This window comes from Styela clava, chromosome 1 (genome assembly GCF_964204865.1).
Source record: "Styela clava chromosome 1, kaStyClav1.hap1.2, whole genome shotgun sequence".
Classification (NCBI taxonomy): Eukaryota; Metazoa; Chordata; class Ascidiacea; order Stolidobranchia; family Styelidae; genus Styela; species Styela clava.
In genome coordinates, this window is record NC_135250.1 from 10052346 (window position 1) to 10070188 (window position 17843).

Below are 17843 nucleotides of genomic sequence, written 5' to 3' on the forward strand. Positions count from 1 at the left end.
ATGCGTTAGAAAATTTATGTTGACAATATATATATTCAACAACAAAGATGATGCTATTTAATGCAAGATCTGTTTTTGTTTGCTGGTCATTAACTGTTCCCAATTTTGAAACAGGGTCGACAGGGATACACGTAACGTGTTTCTTACGTTGAAGCTCACTTCGGTATTTCGTTTTTCTAGTTGTTAATATTGAAAACCCGACCTCGCATATTGAAGAATGTAACAATGACTGTAAAGTGCAAAGCTTCTCTTGTTATGTCTGGTCCTCTAAAAGTATTGACCAGAAGACTGCCAAGGTATATATCGCAAAGACGCTCAACTCATCATCTTTGGAAATTCCAATGTTCTATTTAACTATTTAAGACAATCTCGGACGCAATTGACGCAGCAATATTGCGACATATTGACGTGGAAATTGTTTGTGAAGTCAGACATGCTGCTCAGATGCGTTGTGTTTTTTCTAGTTTGCTGTTGAGTGCTGTTTTTTAGTCTTAGGGTTTGTGATTGTTAGATTGTAAATGTGCTAATAGGGCGTTCTGCGTTTTTGTGACACCTTACTGCGGACCGGTAGTAACCTTTCCGCGGACCGGCAATAGGCCGGTAATATTGTAATTTTTGAAGTCTCTTTGAGGATAACGTTTCATGGTCACATTTCCGAGGCCTCTCTGCACACTCACGTCACTCAATATTAGGCTTTCACGAATATATCATCAATGTCTTGTCACATTATATTTATTTGTGTATTGTGTGAATGTTTCTCTTGCGATGAACAGGTATACCTGAACTCCACGAAATTTACTTGTTTCCCCTGATTTGTCTTGTATTCCTTTGCTCATTTTTTCTGCGCTGTGTAATTTGTTGTGCCTGAATTTATATAATTACTGTGGCCATTTATACATATATGGAAGAGATAACTTTTTCCAGGAATTACATCTGGCAAGAACCAGAGGAGGCTGCATAATACAATCCAAGAGTTAGAAGCTTTGTTAGGAATAGATAAGAACCTCGATTAAGTATTTGGTATCCACATTCTTCTTTTCCAAAACAAATTTTTTGTTCAATTCACTAAAAAAGGTTCGTCATCCGCGATTAGGACATACCCGTAGTTGTGATCGTTGACCCAATAGTAATAAAATTTTGTGTGCTCAACTAAATTGGCATTAATACTCAATCTCCAATTCAGATAATTGTGTAACGTTATCTAAAACTTGAGAATAGCATTTAGCATTTTCGTGTTGATAATATAGTTACACTTGCTCAACCAATGATTTTTGAGGTTCGATTTGTATGGCCATAATCTCATCCTAGTCAATGTGCCCGCTGCCCATTGATAGTCACCAGTTTAGGACGAATTTAAACATGTTGCTGTTTATTAATCATGGCAGTCAATTTTTAGTAGGATTTCTTGGCCCAACTTTTCTGTATACTGTTATGGCTTGCCTTTGCTTCGAACCTGGAGATGAACTGCGCGACAATACCTTATTGAACATTGAAAGTAGATTCGGAAATTTAACAAAAAGGTTCTAAAAACCCGATTAAACTAGACAAGTGATCTACGCTACGTCACGATTCTAACTTCTGTAAAGCTTGAAAATGGAAATTAGCAGGAAACTCCCAAATCAATTAAATATTTGATTACTTTTAAATTTGCTACCTTGGTCATCGACGTTTACAATATTATTACGGTATTTCAAAGCTTGTTACTTCAGATCACAGACTGAGAAGTATAATATATATGAGTAAAAACAATTATCATTTAGTGCAAAATATAGTTCTAAGAATATAATTATGATGATTAATTATTTATAAGTCGTTTCATCCACAATACCCTTGTCATTTTATATTCATCTTGGATGTGTTTAGCCTTGTGTTGTGTTTAGCTACCATCAGGAGTAGCATTTCTCGAATTAGCGTCACCACGTGGTATTTCTGCTGGTGATATACTATGGCCACACGCTCAAGTGGGACGTGATTGTACCAACTAACGGACAACAATGACGCGGTTATTGACTAAGCGTTCGTAACAGTCTATCAAGAGCTTGCATACGCCAAGTTTTTATTTTTGTTCGAAGGATTCGAAGTCATAATAATTTTTGACTAGGAGGTAAATGTCGAATATTTTTTTTATCCGGGAGTCTATTGTAAATTTTTTTCGACATTGCAGTCCGAGCAAAAAGTCTGCGGCGTTCAACTGATTTTATATTTTAATAGTTGGATAAGTCTATATGAAAAGCCTGTAGACTAGACTAGTCATTTTTTTCCCCTATCCTCTATGGCAGGGATGCGCACGTTTTTTTTATTTAAATTTTTGCCCATATAGACTGGCGGGCCATGTAAGTATGACGTAAAAAGTCACATTTCATGAACAATGTTTACAGTGTTACAAAAGCAACAGTGGGAAACAATAAACTTCGTGCCAAAACTAAATTTAACCGCAATCTCAACAAATTCCCCTTTTCCTATTTTCGAAACATCAAAATTTGGTTTCAGTTTGGTTGTGGCAGCAACGAGCGACCTAGATTAAATTACCTAGCTGGCCGGATTCGGCCCGCGATCCGTACTTGTCTGCTCCATAGTCAACAACCACTGGTCGATTGAACAAAAGAAATTCCCATAAATTAACTACTCCCTTTCATCAGTACACAAACCCTTCTCCTCCTGAGAAGGAATGTTTGTTTTACAGCGGCGTTTCAAGAGTTCACAACAATTCAATACTTTCTGGTCGTTTATTGTGTAGCTTTACATATTCATTACCATCGTCACCCATAACCTAAAGCTATTTTTATCGTGGATAAGAAACACTGTATTAAAAAAGACGAATTAGGCCTAAATAAGACTATTTTTCAGGTTTGTTGTGACCAGAGCACGTACAGACTATTCGCAAGGATCTCCGCAAATGTTTCGGCTCAGAAGAAGACTAAAGTCATCTGTCAGTCCAGCAAAACCATCATCAGCAATGATAAGGTTCTGTGGTTGTCCGGCAATCACCAATAATTGGTCCAGAATTTCTTGTGTAAGACCTCTGCCGGAAGGTGGTTCAATACCCAAAACAAGAATCTGAAATAAATGGTTGATGTTGAATGAGTACAATGTCGAATATAAATAAATTGTATTTTACATGCTACAAATTATGTCTGAACTTACAGGTAGGGAGCAAAATATACAGGTGCCACAAATGTGTTAGAATTTTGACGTTTGTAACAGGTGCGGAAAGGGAAGGAAGTAATTGTACTAGCAGCGAAAGCAAACTTTACATATATTATACTTTCGCGAAAATGTGATTAAGCGGTAATGCGATTTTAAACAACAGAATTTTGCGCAATTGTTGGTTGCAAAAATTATTTTGCTTAAAAATAAAGCGAAACTGGTTCACACAATTAATGACATTTCGTGAAAATTATGAGATTGGAGTTGTTTTGCAAAACACTGACTTTTTGCACGAACTTCACGAGAAGCTTGAATATTGTTCGAGTCAGAGTCATAAATTTGACAACCTCAAATCGTTTTACGCAAATGAAAACAAACCATTGTAAAAGCTATGTATTCACCTTAGCTCCCGATCTCCGCAGGGCTTCTGCTGGTGCTTCAACATCATCTCCGGCTTTTCCATCAGTAATTACGAAAACAAAGTCAGGTACGTCCGGCCTGTTTCCATTCTCTGGACTCAAACTGACTGTCAGTGCATGGTTGAGAGCGTTTCCGGTCCAGGTACCTTAATTTAAAAAATTCATTTTTAAAATTCTCTTAGCGTGATTTAATTATTAATCTACTCTGATAGTATATGATTTGTTTATATATCTGGCCATATGTTTAAATACAAGACCTGAATAAAAACAAAAACATTTTGAATATGAACTTAAAAATATCCCGTTGAGAAGCGTGAACCATTGTTGCATATTTGAAATAAAAAAAATCGGCTTTCACAACTTCTGAAGAACTTTTTAATTTTGAACATATTTCTGACTTGTTTTGCAATTCCTGTTAGTCAGTCTAAATATTTTAATGCCCACAGTTCGCTTTATACTGAATTCAGGTGTAAAAATACAATGAAAATTAACGTTGCTCTCACCACTTCCATCGTACGGTATTCGGTTGAAAGCTTCGATCAAGCCCTCGACATCTCCCGGGTAACTGTTCAACAAGATTTGATTCACCTCATCAACCACTTTATTGAATCTGAAGATTGCAAAATTTGCAGCATCTGGCTCCACACGGAAGGATCTGAAATTAATAATGACATACAAGTTCAAAGTAATTTTATATTGAAAACAGACTTAAATCAAGTCCAAGTCGGTAGTTAGTTGTATCTGATATATGTTAGAGTTAACTGCAACCAAACTCACCTAATTATTCCTCGAACAAAACGAGTAAGTTCTACCCAGTTTTCAGGTTCGATAGAAGAAGAAGAGTCGAGGACTAAAACGATGTCCATGACAGCCCATGGGGGACAAGGTCCTGTGGTAAAAGTGTTTAGCATTCATTAAGAACAAAAAGACAGAAACAATTGGTAACAATTTCTAATGTTATAAAGGTAGAAATTTGTCACTTACTCGCACAGCAAGGTTTGGGTACGTTCCAGGATTGGGTCGGAAGGCAAAGATTTTTTTGTCGTCCTTCCGGGAACAGTTGATAATTCGGCTCGGTGCAAGTGAACGTACATTGAGATTGAACGTTCCAGCCATTTGAACAAGAAATTTCACCAAATTCAAGATCCCCTTGATTAGAGCAGGGTCGGCCTGTATAAAAAAATATTTTCAGTTTCATAATACTAAATTTCTCAAATGAAAATATTAGAATAATAGAAAAAAGATATCCTTCATCGGCACTAGTTATTTTGATACTTACTAACGCAAGTTGGAAGACCGATACTCCAGACGCCACCAGCTTCACAAGTACTTACGGAGGCTCCCACAAGTTCACTACCGGCATTACATCGAGCACTAAATGTGTTTGTATGAAGTTTAAAAAATAAATATATATATTAAAATAAGATGTGTAAAATAAAAATGAATAAAAAAAAACGTTAAATTAAGAATACCCCAATGCAAATATTTCATTGTCAACCAATGTTTTTCAAGTTGTTTTAACTTGATGCACTTTGCGTAGTTGCTAATAATTTGTGAATAAAATTTTTCAAATTTTAAACATTCAATCCGACTTCTTCAAATTATTATTATTGTTTATTTACTACAAATTAAACCCATTCTGACACAATAGATTTCTACAAAACTAAATTACTTAATCTTTCTTGTGCTAAAAGATGTAGATCAGATAGATATACGTACGTGCAAACGCTTCCGAATGCATTTCCATCAAAACAAGTCACGGTACCGCCAAAGAGCCTTCCACGAGGTGGACAGTTTTGAGCTGTGATGGAATATTTTTTTTTTTCATTTTTTTGTACAGCAACAGAAGAAATTGAAACGAAAGAAACGTAGTGAAAGAGGAGATGAAACATAATCAGGAAACATGATAGGAATTGGAACGTATACTATGATATCGATGTGTTTTTAGAAGCTTACTTTCGCACACTGCTTGTCTGAAATCCCATCGGCCATTTCCCTGGCAATTCGTTGTTACTCTGCCTCTCAGGCTGTAGCCAGGGTTACACGTGACACTGTAAAAAAAATATTACTTTAAATGGAGATTTGTAATTTCAACTTTGCACCAAGGGCATGAAAACGAGAATATCCCCATCATATCACCATTTCTGTAGACATGTGTCTTTCCGCTTGACCAAATTCTTTTGGCCGCCAATGTTTAGCAAAAAAGCGAACTTTGGAACAAACTTCAACATTGCGATGTCAATGTCAAAATACGATTACTAAAAGATTGAAAGAACTTACTCGCAACTGCTTCCTACTTCGTTTCCATCACTACAAGTGACAACGCCATTGGCAACTCGTCCTCTGTTACCACAACGAATTTCTGAAATAAATGAGTTCATTAGGTAAAGTTTTAGACTGTTTAGTACTCAGATGTACTACTCAGACTTATTCTGGAACTGACGATTTCGTAATTTAACCGCATGACATAGGTACTGATAATTTTATTTTTCTAATAGTAATATCGACTAAAAGTAATATGGCGCCTTCTATGAAGTTGTTTAACTTGAACACAATTTTTGGAGTCATATTTAGGTCAAATTATTTGAACATTAAATAAACTGATGTTTCAATGAATGGTTGGGATATTATTCCTGCTATTTTATACCTCTACATTCTGGAACTCTTGTAGTCCACATTCCATTTAATCGGCAGCCTACTTGGAGTGCGCCAAATACAAAGTACCCTTCATCACATCGGAATCTAATAAAACGAAAAAATGGATGGATAGTATGCAAAAAATCACGATTTATCACCAACTCACAATAACGATCTTTGAAATCAGTTTTGCAATAAGGTTGAGGTTGTTGAATATTTAACATTCATATTCATTCATTCATTGACGATACAAGGCAGATGTGTACCCGACAAAGAAACGTTACTGTAAATTGGTACCTGAACTTGATATTGGTGCCTACATTGATTTCAGTACTATCAATTAACAGTTCTGAGTTTATTTCAATTTATTTATTTTCTAGTGACAGCTATGCAACATAAATATATGAGGTCCACTTACGAACATGTACTTCGATAAAAGAATTCGTTGGTGCATGTCATTGTGCCAGGTTGCAGAGAGAAGTCAAGAGCGGGACAGACGATTCCTATAAATGTTTGTAATTTTTATTATACCATAACATTTTATAATATCTCGCATAATGCTATGGGTGTAATACATTAAAATGCATTATATTTTTTTTTAACGAGAATACGTATCATAGTTTTCGGCTTGAATTAGAAAAAAGGTGTAAAGAACTATTTTTACCTCTTCCTGATGACTAGATCTTAAGTTGTCATTCGACAAACTTAACTCCAGGAACAATATTTATTACCGTGGATGATAGATAGTGATTTGGGAATAACTCCAAAACGTTTGAAAAGAGCATTTGATGCCAAAGACATTAATTAAAAAATCTTATTCTTACTTGAACAAGATGGCAAAGGAACGCTCCATTCTCCCGACGGTAGACAAACGCTATTAACGGTTCCACTCATTGCCGAACCCATATTACAACGCGATCTGAAATAAAACCAAATTATTAGGAAATCGTCATGTAACTGGAAATGAATCATGACAAATTCATAAAAACGTCGGAGTGCAATTTTATTATATATCTATTTACATATTACTTTAATTATTTTAGTTTAGTAAATACTGACAAACATACAAGCAAATGCTGCCGACAAATCCTTTGTTGCTGCAAGACACAACTCCTCCATCGATAGTTCCACGCGGTGGACATTCAACTCCTGTATAGGAAATTTATTTGATTGATTTGAGTTTTAGTTAAAACCATTACACGACGAAATATATATGAATATTGTTGTTTAAACCAAAATCGCATAATCTAATTGTGGACAGTGCTATTCATAATAAGGCTATTTTGAACCTTCATAAATTCGACTTACTAAGTTATTTGGATTTGTACGTCTACTAGAGAGGGAATCAGAATCAACAGAAATCAGGGCGGAAAATTTTGCTATTAGGGAATGTATCAAGCACTCACTTTCACAACGAGGGAGCTCATAATCCCAAAGTCCAACTTCCATGCAGGAACTGATTTCAATACCTACAAGGCGTGTTCCCGACATACATTCGACACTAAAGTGGAGTAAATTGCAATAATATACACAAATACATTATTTTGACATATTAATATAAAAGAAAGATATGCGGCGCTGTTGTATGTAATCACAAGATTAGAGAGAAAACCGTTTGAGAAAAAGGTGGGAGAAAAGCGAGAGAAAGAGAACATAGAGGAGAGAGAGAAAGTAAAAAAAAATTGTGCGCGACTGTTGTTTGTGCTTGCCCTCGCCGATTCGGCGCGGCGGGATGTACATTGAGTAAATACTTGAAAAATAGAAAGCAGTGATGAAAATTAATGCAAACTATGCATAAATTAGAGTGCAAAAACTCCGAAATCGTTCCTAAATAAATTGTAGATGCAAACTATCATACTTGCAAGTGCTTCCAGCAAACACGCCATCGGAGCAGTCCACGGTTCCGAACATTACTTCTCCGCGGGCAGGACAGGTGATCACTGAGAACATTTGAATTCGGTTAAAGGTAAGTAGGAATTCATTAAAATCACTGAATCTGGCTCGGAGATCCGTAGAGTTAAAATCCTATCAAGTCGATGTCGCATCTGCTAGTTTAAAGTATTGAGACGAAATATTTGATTTCGATTCGGGTCAATTACAATAGACGTAATTGTATTTAGTCAAATGATAAGAAATATAACTAAGAACATACTTTCACATCGTGGTAAATTCGTACTCCATTGTCCACTTGGGAGACATTCGCTTACTTTAACTCCATCGGGTCGGTAAGATTCGTCACAATCAGCGCTGCAGAAAAGGATTTAGTTTGTTAAGTCTCAAAAGTGTCTGGTAAAAGTAATGGTATGTACGAGTTAGACTAGTCACTAATGAACATTAAATATACTCACAAATGTCGTGATTGGTAGGTAAATAGATTGATATAAAAAAATCGAATCCTTGTAAGTATAGGGGAAAATGGGTAATGGTATGACGTTTTTGTCGGCATTTCTAATTCACATGACCAGGAAAGAAATTATAAATTTTTGTCGATTCCTAATCTTGTCTTGAATCTTAAATCGGGGAGGATATAAAAAGAGACCCTATTGACTTGATAAAAATGAATTAATCCTTTATATTTAAAAGAAAAAAAAAACTGTAACGAACGTGCACACGCTGCCAACTTCAACTCCATCTGTACAATCGACACGACCGTTGATAATTTGTCCTCGAATTGGGCATTGAATTTCTGTATAAAAAAAGTTCGTATTGATAAGTTACATTAGTACCGTTTCTATCTCTAATAAAATTTAATCTTGTGTAAGTACCAATTTGTACTGTTCAGCCTATTTCACGAGATAACAGAATTTTAACTAGATTGTTGTGTTAAGCAACAAGTTAGTGCATGTTTGATGTATTCATCTAGTTAGAAGTGCAGCAAAAACAAAATCCGATAGGCTCAATTTGCTACTCACTGGTGCAAACGGGCAGAGGGTGACTCCATGTTCCTTTGTCTTCACAATAACTGTCGGCGATACCTTCCAAACGATGATTTTCGTCACAGACAACTCTAAAATAAGCGGTGTTATTAAAAAGTAGTGACTGCGTGTTCTCCTGGTGTGTAAAACCGCGGTCCAAAATTGGAAAAACATTCGAGAAGAAGCGTTCACAGAAGCTAACAGATAACTTCGAAGCATTTAAAATTTTATAGATAGAATTATCGAGGCATTGTTGACATATTTAAATTGTGTATCAACTGTATTCAGGACTTCTGAATTTTAATCCCGAAATATGTCCCGCTTAAACACCTATAATAGAAAAGCTATAGATGACTATGTTTTCCTCTCTCCAACGTGTACAAAGGAGTATAAAAGCATATTTTCTTACTTGCATCTACTTTGAACGTTATTTCCGTCTGTACAGTCAACAGTTCCAAATTCTACTGTTCCTCTGTCAGGGCATTGGATTGCTGAAACCCGGAAAAGATGGATAGTTAAAAAATAACAGGAGTGTTTAAAATAATATGTATTGTATAGTATAATAGAATTGTATGTATTAATAGAATATAGAACTGAAAATTTAACTACATGACACTTTATAGCGATATATACGACAATATCAGCATAGCATAGGTAATTGTATGTGATGATTAGTGTGCTTTATATTTCGGTACGTTATGTCCGTATAGAACTTACGCGTGCAACGGGGCGGCCAGTAGTTCCATCTTGCTGACCATTTGGTCGTGCTTCCGAGACAAGTATGAACTTTTGCTCCTACCAATTCAAATCCGGGCCTACAGTTTGCTCTACATGAAGATAAACAATAGAATGATGAGTGAACAAAGTAGACATGACATTATTATCAATACATCCAATGGTGCTCCAGAAGTATGTGTACCAATATGGAGGTAACTAATTTTGTTCGACTACTCACATCAAGTTGTATAAAGGGACGGCAGGGGGTATATTCACTTGGCAGTCACAGACACAGACAGTCCCCGAACTATTGAACCAATATAAGTAGTAATAGAACCAAAATAAGGAAAATCGGAATAAAATTATGACCTAACCCTAACCTGGTACACACACTACGGCAGGGGTTCCCAAACTGTGACCCCGGATGGGATCGCGTGAAGATTCTCCGGGGTCGCCTACTTTCTTTCAAACATGTGCACACAATTGACTAGGATTTGAAACTTGGCAAGTGAGATTTGTAAAAGCCGGCAAGTACCGTAAAAGTGCCTTACTTCGGATTTTTCAGCAATAACTCGACCATTTTTTGTCCAAATGGCGGCAAAAATGCTCGGTAAATCTTTCATGCGGTACCTTTCCAGCTGATCGACAGGTACTAGTTATTAGTAAACGTAATTGAGTGACTGTGGTACGAGCGCCAATAATATTTTCTTTTTATAGATTTTTCGACCATGTTGCATACGTTGCATAGTTGACCCGCCGATACGCGAATCGGAATTTTTGCCAGACAGAGAAAAAAATTATTTTGGTTTGTTATTTTGTACCAGTGTAGCCGCTTGGTTATCGAATATACAAAGTAAAGTTGCTTTATTTGGCGATTGCCCTTATTCAGGTGTTTGAGAAGTATGGTATTGATTGCAAGGCGGTGTCTTGGCCGAATAATTACACTTTAAGTGTCGATCAGTTGCGAAAGCGATTTGTTACTTCGCGAACGTGTCTAAAATCTACGAGTAGGGTACGTGCTTTGTTCACATCGTCTCCACATAAAAGTGAACTTTTTCGTATTACAATTCATACATAATTTCGAAGTGTTCAGAGCAGTCAAACACTAAACCACAACAAGTGTTAGCATAATAAAAGTCACTTAAAAGATGTGATTCCGTACACGTTTTTCCTATTTTACTTCCATGCTCTGTTTAACGTTCGAATTAATAATGGAGCAATCTGTAATATATATGTTAATATTGAGCTAAAAATAATAAAGACATTGTAGGACTATACTCTAAATAAGATTTTAAACTTATGTATGTTTAGAAGCAATCTTATTATTTCCGAAGTATGGTACGCTTCCTTACAATCTACCACATTTTATCAAGTCCGTCTATGTTTCGTCAAAGAACCGTTATAATTCTGATCTAAGAAATTTTTACACCGTGGTTTTTATACGATGCCAATTGTTATCAAATCTTCTGAGGTTTTCCTGTTTTTCCGACGCTTTGCCGGACTCGTTCTTTTTTGTGTGCCAATGTTCCCCGTCAACATCCACTTTCAGTCGTTATACTGGTACATTGTTAATTTATATATTAATTTTTTAAGTTGCTGAACGTTTCTAGTTGTAGGGTCGCGAGTATCTGTATGCTTTAATTTTATGAAAATTGGAGTCGCAGAAAAAAAAATTTGGGAACCACTGCATTACGGTATTACCCACCCAATAATGAGATCTTATTGTCTTAGAGATTAGTGCGAAGTGCGCTTTCCATTGCGCAAATTTTTTGAGCGTAGATTCATTAATAGAACCAATTTCAGTGTAATCTATCAATGTTTTTCGGGACTAATTTTTGATTACTGCAACAAAGCTAAACTTTCTTGGGAAAACAAAATGATTTCTGCGTTATTATATACATATATATATGATAACCTCAACTAAAAACTGACAAAACCACAAAAACGAGGTAATCTTTACAATTATGCCTGAAAATCCGTCATAGAAAAAGTGTCTGAACTGTGGTTAATTGTCACGTCACGTTTTATCCAATGTTACGCGGACAAGACCAAAGCTGCGCGCACGCCGTACAAATCGGCTCAACGAACGCATTTTGAGTAAATTCTATTCTATAGTATTGCTGTGGAGTGTGTACTATACAAAACTGTTCTTAACAGTGAATAACTGCTGGCATAATTATAACCACGGTTATTTGATTGCCCGCACTAACATAACGTATATTGTGCATATTGTCCAACAAAGATGAAAAGAACTTACGTGCATTCGCTTCCGACATAATAAGAGTTAGTACAGATATACCAACCGTTAGCGAGATCACGTTCCTCGCATTGTTCAACTGTAGAAATGAACATAACGTTACAAAAGGGAATCGTATGATATAAGAGCTTTTGAAAATGTCAGATCATACCCTCGCTCATGTACACACAAAGATGTATCTTATTTCATTTCTAATTCGCTATGCTCGGAAATATTAGCTGTATCAATTAATTAACTGTTCACTTACCAATACATCTAGGCAAGGGTCTGCTCCAGTATCCGTCATACCTGCAGTATGTCACTGCAGATCCTAATAGTACGCTACCGGGTTGGCATGTTGTTCTGAACAAAATATTTTAAAAACCAATTTACGTCTGACGAAATTATATCTTTTACTCATCTTAAATAGATGTGAATTATTTGTAATACTGTATTACCGATGTACCAGTTGGAACTTTGTTCGTAATTTTTTTTATTGAAAATATGTCGTGTTCCCCAAAACTTACGTGCAAACACTTCCGGGCTCACGGCCTTTTGTGCAATCAACTTTTCCACGATGAATAGTGGTTGGCAGCAATGGACACCCGGGCTTTCCTGTAATAAAATATATAAGTTAGTACAAAAACTTAGCCAGAAGCTTACCACGGCAATTGGTGATATACGGAAGAAGGGAGAGCATACATGGGTAGATGTTAGTTGACTGACTGTAGTTGTAGTTAAAGATTTGCCAATGTTAACGATGAAAGAGGATGAATTTGATCACCGTAATACCGTGGACTGTTTTTTTACTATAAAATAGTTAAAACAATCGTAGGATAGTAACCTATAATTTGCAACTCACCAAAACAGTCTTCTCTAGCTACATTGCATTCATCTGTGTAGCAACAACATCTGCAGACTGAGTTGAAGTCGTCTGGGTTACATTGCGTAGGAGCCCAAGCATCTCTCGGATTCTTATTTTTTTATAAATAAGAATAGTATTTTAGATTATTTGTGTTTAGAGTAATTGAAAAAATGTATATTAGTTCGATAAAGCAAATAAAAGGTTAGTAAAGAAATATATATAGAAATATATTTGTATTTTTTACTTTGAGAATTTTGGTACAGGCAAGTTGGCCTCATGAAAATCATTACATTCGATTCAAAATATTTTTACAACTTCCATTAAAATTTTCAGAATTTTAATGTCAACCATCTGCGGAAGACTTCCATCTCTCACTGCTGTAAATTAACCATTACCGCTAGGACATTGCTGCAAAATAGGTATATACAATTGTTACGTCACGACTTTATTGGTAGTTGTCATTGTTACCAAATAGACAAAGAAGCGATGACTATGAAATATCCATACTATCTTCACTATTCATAATATATTTTTCAAACCTGGATATGATTGTTGTCACAAGCTTTCGATTGTTTACATTGTTTGTACATTAAAATGTGTCCTCCCCATCCTTCATGCCAACGAAGTTCAATTTCACATGCATCCTAAAATGTAGCATAAGACAATTAAGATATTGCATAGAGCAGTGGTCGGCAACCACCAGGCCGCGGCCCATTGCCGGTCCGCGGAAAAGTTACTGCCGGTCCGCAGAGAGGTGACACAAAAACAAACGAGGCTGAATAAAACCTCTACAATCTAACCACAAACCCGACGACTAATAAACAGCATCCAACAGTAAATCAGACAAACACAACACCAGGGGTCAACAAACTGCAGGCCAAATGCGGCCCGCGAGCTGATTTGTTGCGGCCCTCGAACGACCCGACATTTAATACATAAAACAAAAATTAATACCAAATTTAATATTGTCTCTAAATGGATTTATGTGGGGACAAGTACTGCTGACTGCGAATGCGCTTGTTGTAACAGGTAGCGTCAGTTGTATGTCGTTCGAGTTAATTTTGATTTTTAAAATTTAAAAATGTCTGGGAAACTGAGCGTCGAGCATTCCAAAGTGCTTGGACGGAAAAATAATTTTCCTTCTTGCGCATTCCAAAACCGGGTTGCTCGTTATGCCCAGTCAGCATCGCAAGTTTAATTAATGTAGCGATTTTTCGAAGGCGGAAATATTGCGCCCCGCGCGCTACCGGAAATGTTTATACTTGGCCTGCAAGTATATGATGTTTGCCGACCACTGCACAACACTACTGAGCAGCATGTCTGACTTCATAAACAATTGCCATGTCAGTATGTCGCAATAATGCTGGGTCAATTGTTTTTTCCGTATCAGTATGTGTCTCATCGGTTCCATTACATTTGAACCCACGTACATTTGAACCCATGACAATTGCACCAGTATGCTATTGCACCTATGGAATTTTTTTTGTTTCACGGATAGTTAAACCCATACTAACCCTAACCCATGGGTTTTAGCACCCGCATATAGATTGAACCCGTGGATATACGCATGGGTTCAAATGTACATGGGTTCAAATGTACGGTCACCGTCTCGACCATATCTTGAATACAATTGATGGCCATCAAACAAATAAAGATATCTCATTAAATAGCATCGCCGTCGTTTTTAGTACATTGTCAACCTAAATTCCCTAATGCGTATAAAGTATTGCGTAGGCTTAGTTCGTTTCTATAAAGGTGGTCCGCCAAAAGTTTGGTCATGCTTTACCGGTCCGTCACTTGAAAAAGGTTGCCGACCACTGGCATAGAGAATTTAGTTATATATATATATATATATGGTTTTCACTTCAACAACATTCAGAAGAGCGAAAGGCTAAGATGCATAAAATCAGTTGAAACCTGCCTGGCAATACTACCCGAAGGGCCGATCAGTTACCACATTTTATAAAAACAGTTGGGAGATTATCTTTACCGGTATATTTCATTCAGTTGAGTTGCGGAGATGTTTATCGCAGTTGACATATCTAAATTTTCTGTATAAAGTGTCTTTTTATACCATATACAGCGAATAAGGTTGACCTCGCTTCCTCTCTGCACTTTAAAAAGTATAAATCAGGATACAATTAACGTCATACTGGCGAGGCGGTGGTTAGCATTAAAGCTGACATTTATCAGCAGTTTCACTCCATGCTGATTTGTTTAATTATTTACCATTTCCTATAAATTTATACGGTAAATAATGGATATAACCTATCATATTCATGTGAGTATGACAACTTCGAAGTTAAGACTAAACGCATCTTTTAGGGCGTTTTCACAGGCTAACCAAATCACTTGAATATCCGGTTTTGAACCGTTAAGTGGCAAACACCTTGAGCTGACGTCATTCTCCTGTCGACGTTCACAGCGACATAAAGTGGTGGGCCACGTGGTAGGAGGCGGTATGTAACAAGGTATTGGATCAGAGGCAGAGTCGTCTGGTTATTATTATTGGAGTTGCATGGGTAAGAATTGAATCAAAATAGGACTCAATATCGTCAGCTGGAGTAATATGCAGATCAAAAATTTTGTGAAACCGATATCAGCGGGTAAAGTCGAATTATTTAGTATCGGACGAGACTGCTCTGTGGCTGTTTAGCAAGAAGAGTCGACCTGCATAATCTCTAATGAATGATCATGGATTAGCTTAAAAAGATTTTGAGTTTTATGTAAAAATTTTACCTGATTCCACCTGCATTCTCTTATCTGTCCCTGAGCCTTACATGCTGCATCATCTGCCACGCCGAAACATTCCAAACATCTTATACCTGTATTTAACAAAGAATATAACGAATTTATCATTTAAAATAGAACTGATACTCCTTTTCGAAAATCGAAATTAGACTGATCTTCTAGAAAATCATAAAATATAGGATCATAAATCATATTTATATATATATCTTCAGAAGAGATTTGATTCTAATTTTTAATCGACGCGGTCAAGATTTAATACTTATATATATATATTTACAAATCTGATGAAATCCATCAGCAAAATCGGCATCGACAATACTGGCCATTTCCAATTATCGGGAATTCGTATCAGTATGTTTTTGATATTATTAATACCGACTAAAATGATAAAATCTTGTATTTTTAAGATTTAGTGTTGCCGGATACTAATCGTAGTCGATTATTATGATGAAATTTTACATTTATAAGATTAAAGTAAAACAGCATAAGTTTCTGTTTTCGTTACATGCGAAAAAGTTCAACCAAAACCTAAATATTTGGATCAAATTCAATTTCATCTCGCTCGTTAAACACACCGCATAATTTTTTTCGTGTTACAAGAGCGTGCTCTTCGCCTATTGGCTAAACGCGTTGTGCACAGCTAAATCAGTCGGTATACGGAACATTTATCGTTGCTAAACTCTTATTCTAGTTCCTTTAAGCAAAACTGATGCGCTATTGTGAATATAGAGCGATGATATAGCTTGAGGCTGAAATGTGCAATTCAATCCTTCAACTAACGTCATTTGGGAGGTAATATTTTACGCGTATTGTAATGTAAGAATCGATCCATCTATTTTCTTTTGCAAAAATAGGATTTTTTATATTTTCAACTTCAGTTGTTATCATGCGCGGTATCGGATATCTCATATTCCCATTTTTATCCAGTATTTTCTTTGAAAAAATGAATATTGATGAATTTTTAATGGACACTATTATATGAAACTTTGATTTACCTTCTTCTTTATAAACTCAAATTTTTAAAGAAATGAAAATCAAATCGATTAAAATGGATTTTTACAGCAGTTTTATTTATTTTCACACAAAGCATATTTACCACCACTTTTTGTTACGTTTCAAGTTACTCAATTGCCGTATAAATCTTACCGAATTTCTTTTTGATAAAGTTTAATCTTTTTCTACTTTTGTTTCACGAACAAAATTGAATGACTTATTTTCTTAACCAAATTTCTCTTTAAAAATGTTCAAAATTTTCCTATTTTTCGTTTTACGTACAAAGAGAAGTAGTTTACAAGCAAACGCAACTATCGTAATGAGCATAAAATTGTCAACTAAAGTTGCTGAACAAGTCTTTATTGCGTATTTGACGGTAAACGCATAGCAGTTAATCGGATATTGCACAAGTATTTGTAGCCCAAGGTCACAATGAATTAGCTTTTGTGAAAGTCTGTTGCTTAGAAATAATCAAATACGGATAAATAACTGTTAAAACATCGCAAAACTTCAACCCAAAATTTTCAATCAATGGGTACTCGATCTAAACGATTTCTCATAAAGTGCGTAAGGACATTGCACGATATCACTTTATTGTTGTTGTGACATTTTCATATTTTTTGAAATATTTCGTACAAACATTCCTATACATTTGCACATACATGTCGGATTATAGAACTGCGACCCGAACACAGATATTTAATAAATTTAACGTCGTTAAGAAATACAAATGACTGGGGCGCAAAATAGAAAAAAAAATGTTCTACTTACCATATGTCCCAGCTATCAAACTTAGTGAAATTACTCCTATCAAGAGAATAGGTCTGCTCATGATGGAGGTATTTATTGAAAATACCTGCAAATCCAATGTAAAAATAAAGAAATAGAGAATATTACAGCCACTTTTATTAGGAATCGTAGCTATATAAAGGGGTTATTGAATGCTATAATGCAAGCGTTTATGGCCACCAATAGAGTATATATATATACTGTATATCCATATATGGAGATATAAAAGTTCTCTTTCATTTATACTGAAGTTGTGTAGTGGTTTGTTCAATCCTGAACGTTACCCTACGTGCCAACTAGTGCTTGGCAAATTTGATAGAACCAGACATTTGTTATTTCTCCTATATATGAATTCTGCCTATGGGCGAAACGCC

At 35.9% G+C, this 17843-nt stretch overlaps 1 protein-coding gene across 1 annotated transcript; it reads right to left on the reverse strand.

Moving 5' to 3' along the window:
- Positions 1-2712: 2712 nt before the first annotated feature.
- LOC120345362 (P-selectin-like) lies at positions 2713-17600 on the reverse strand. Its single transcript, XM_039414789.2, has 27 exons — positions 17452-17600; positions 15676-15761; positions 13476-13580; positions 12934-13045; positions 12599-12686; positions 12340-12434; positions 12093-12171; positions 9836-9945; positions 9528-9609; positions 9116-9210; positions 8808-8889; positions 8356-8450; positions 8062-8143; positions 7610-7704; positions 7271-7352; positions 7028-7122; positions 6622-6706; positions 6214-6308; positions 5847-5928; positions 5523-5617; positions 5286-5367; positions 4846-4940; positions 4551-4736; positions 4344-4455; positions 4070-4221; positions 3549-3712; positions 2713-3057 (listed from the first exon to the last, which is right to left on the reverse strand). Exons 1-27 carry the CDS (start codon positions 17510-17512, stop codon positions 2875-2877), a joined length of 2775 nt encoding a protein of 924 aa, XP_039270723.2. The 5' UTR covers positions 17513-17600; the 3' UTR covers positions 2713-2874.
- Between the last annotated feature and the right edge of the window lie 243 nt (positions 17601-17843).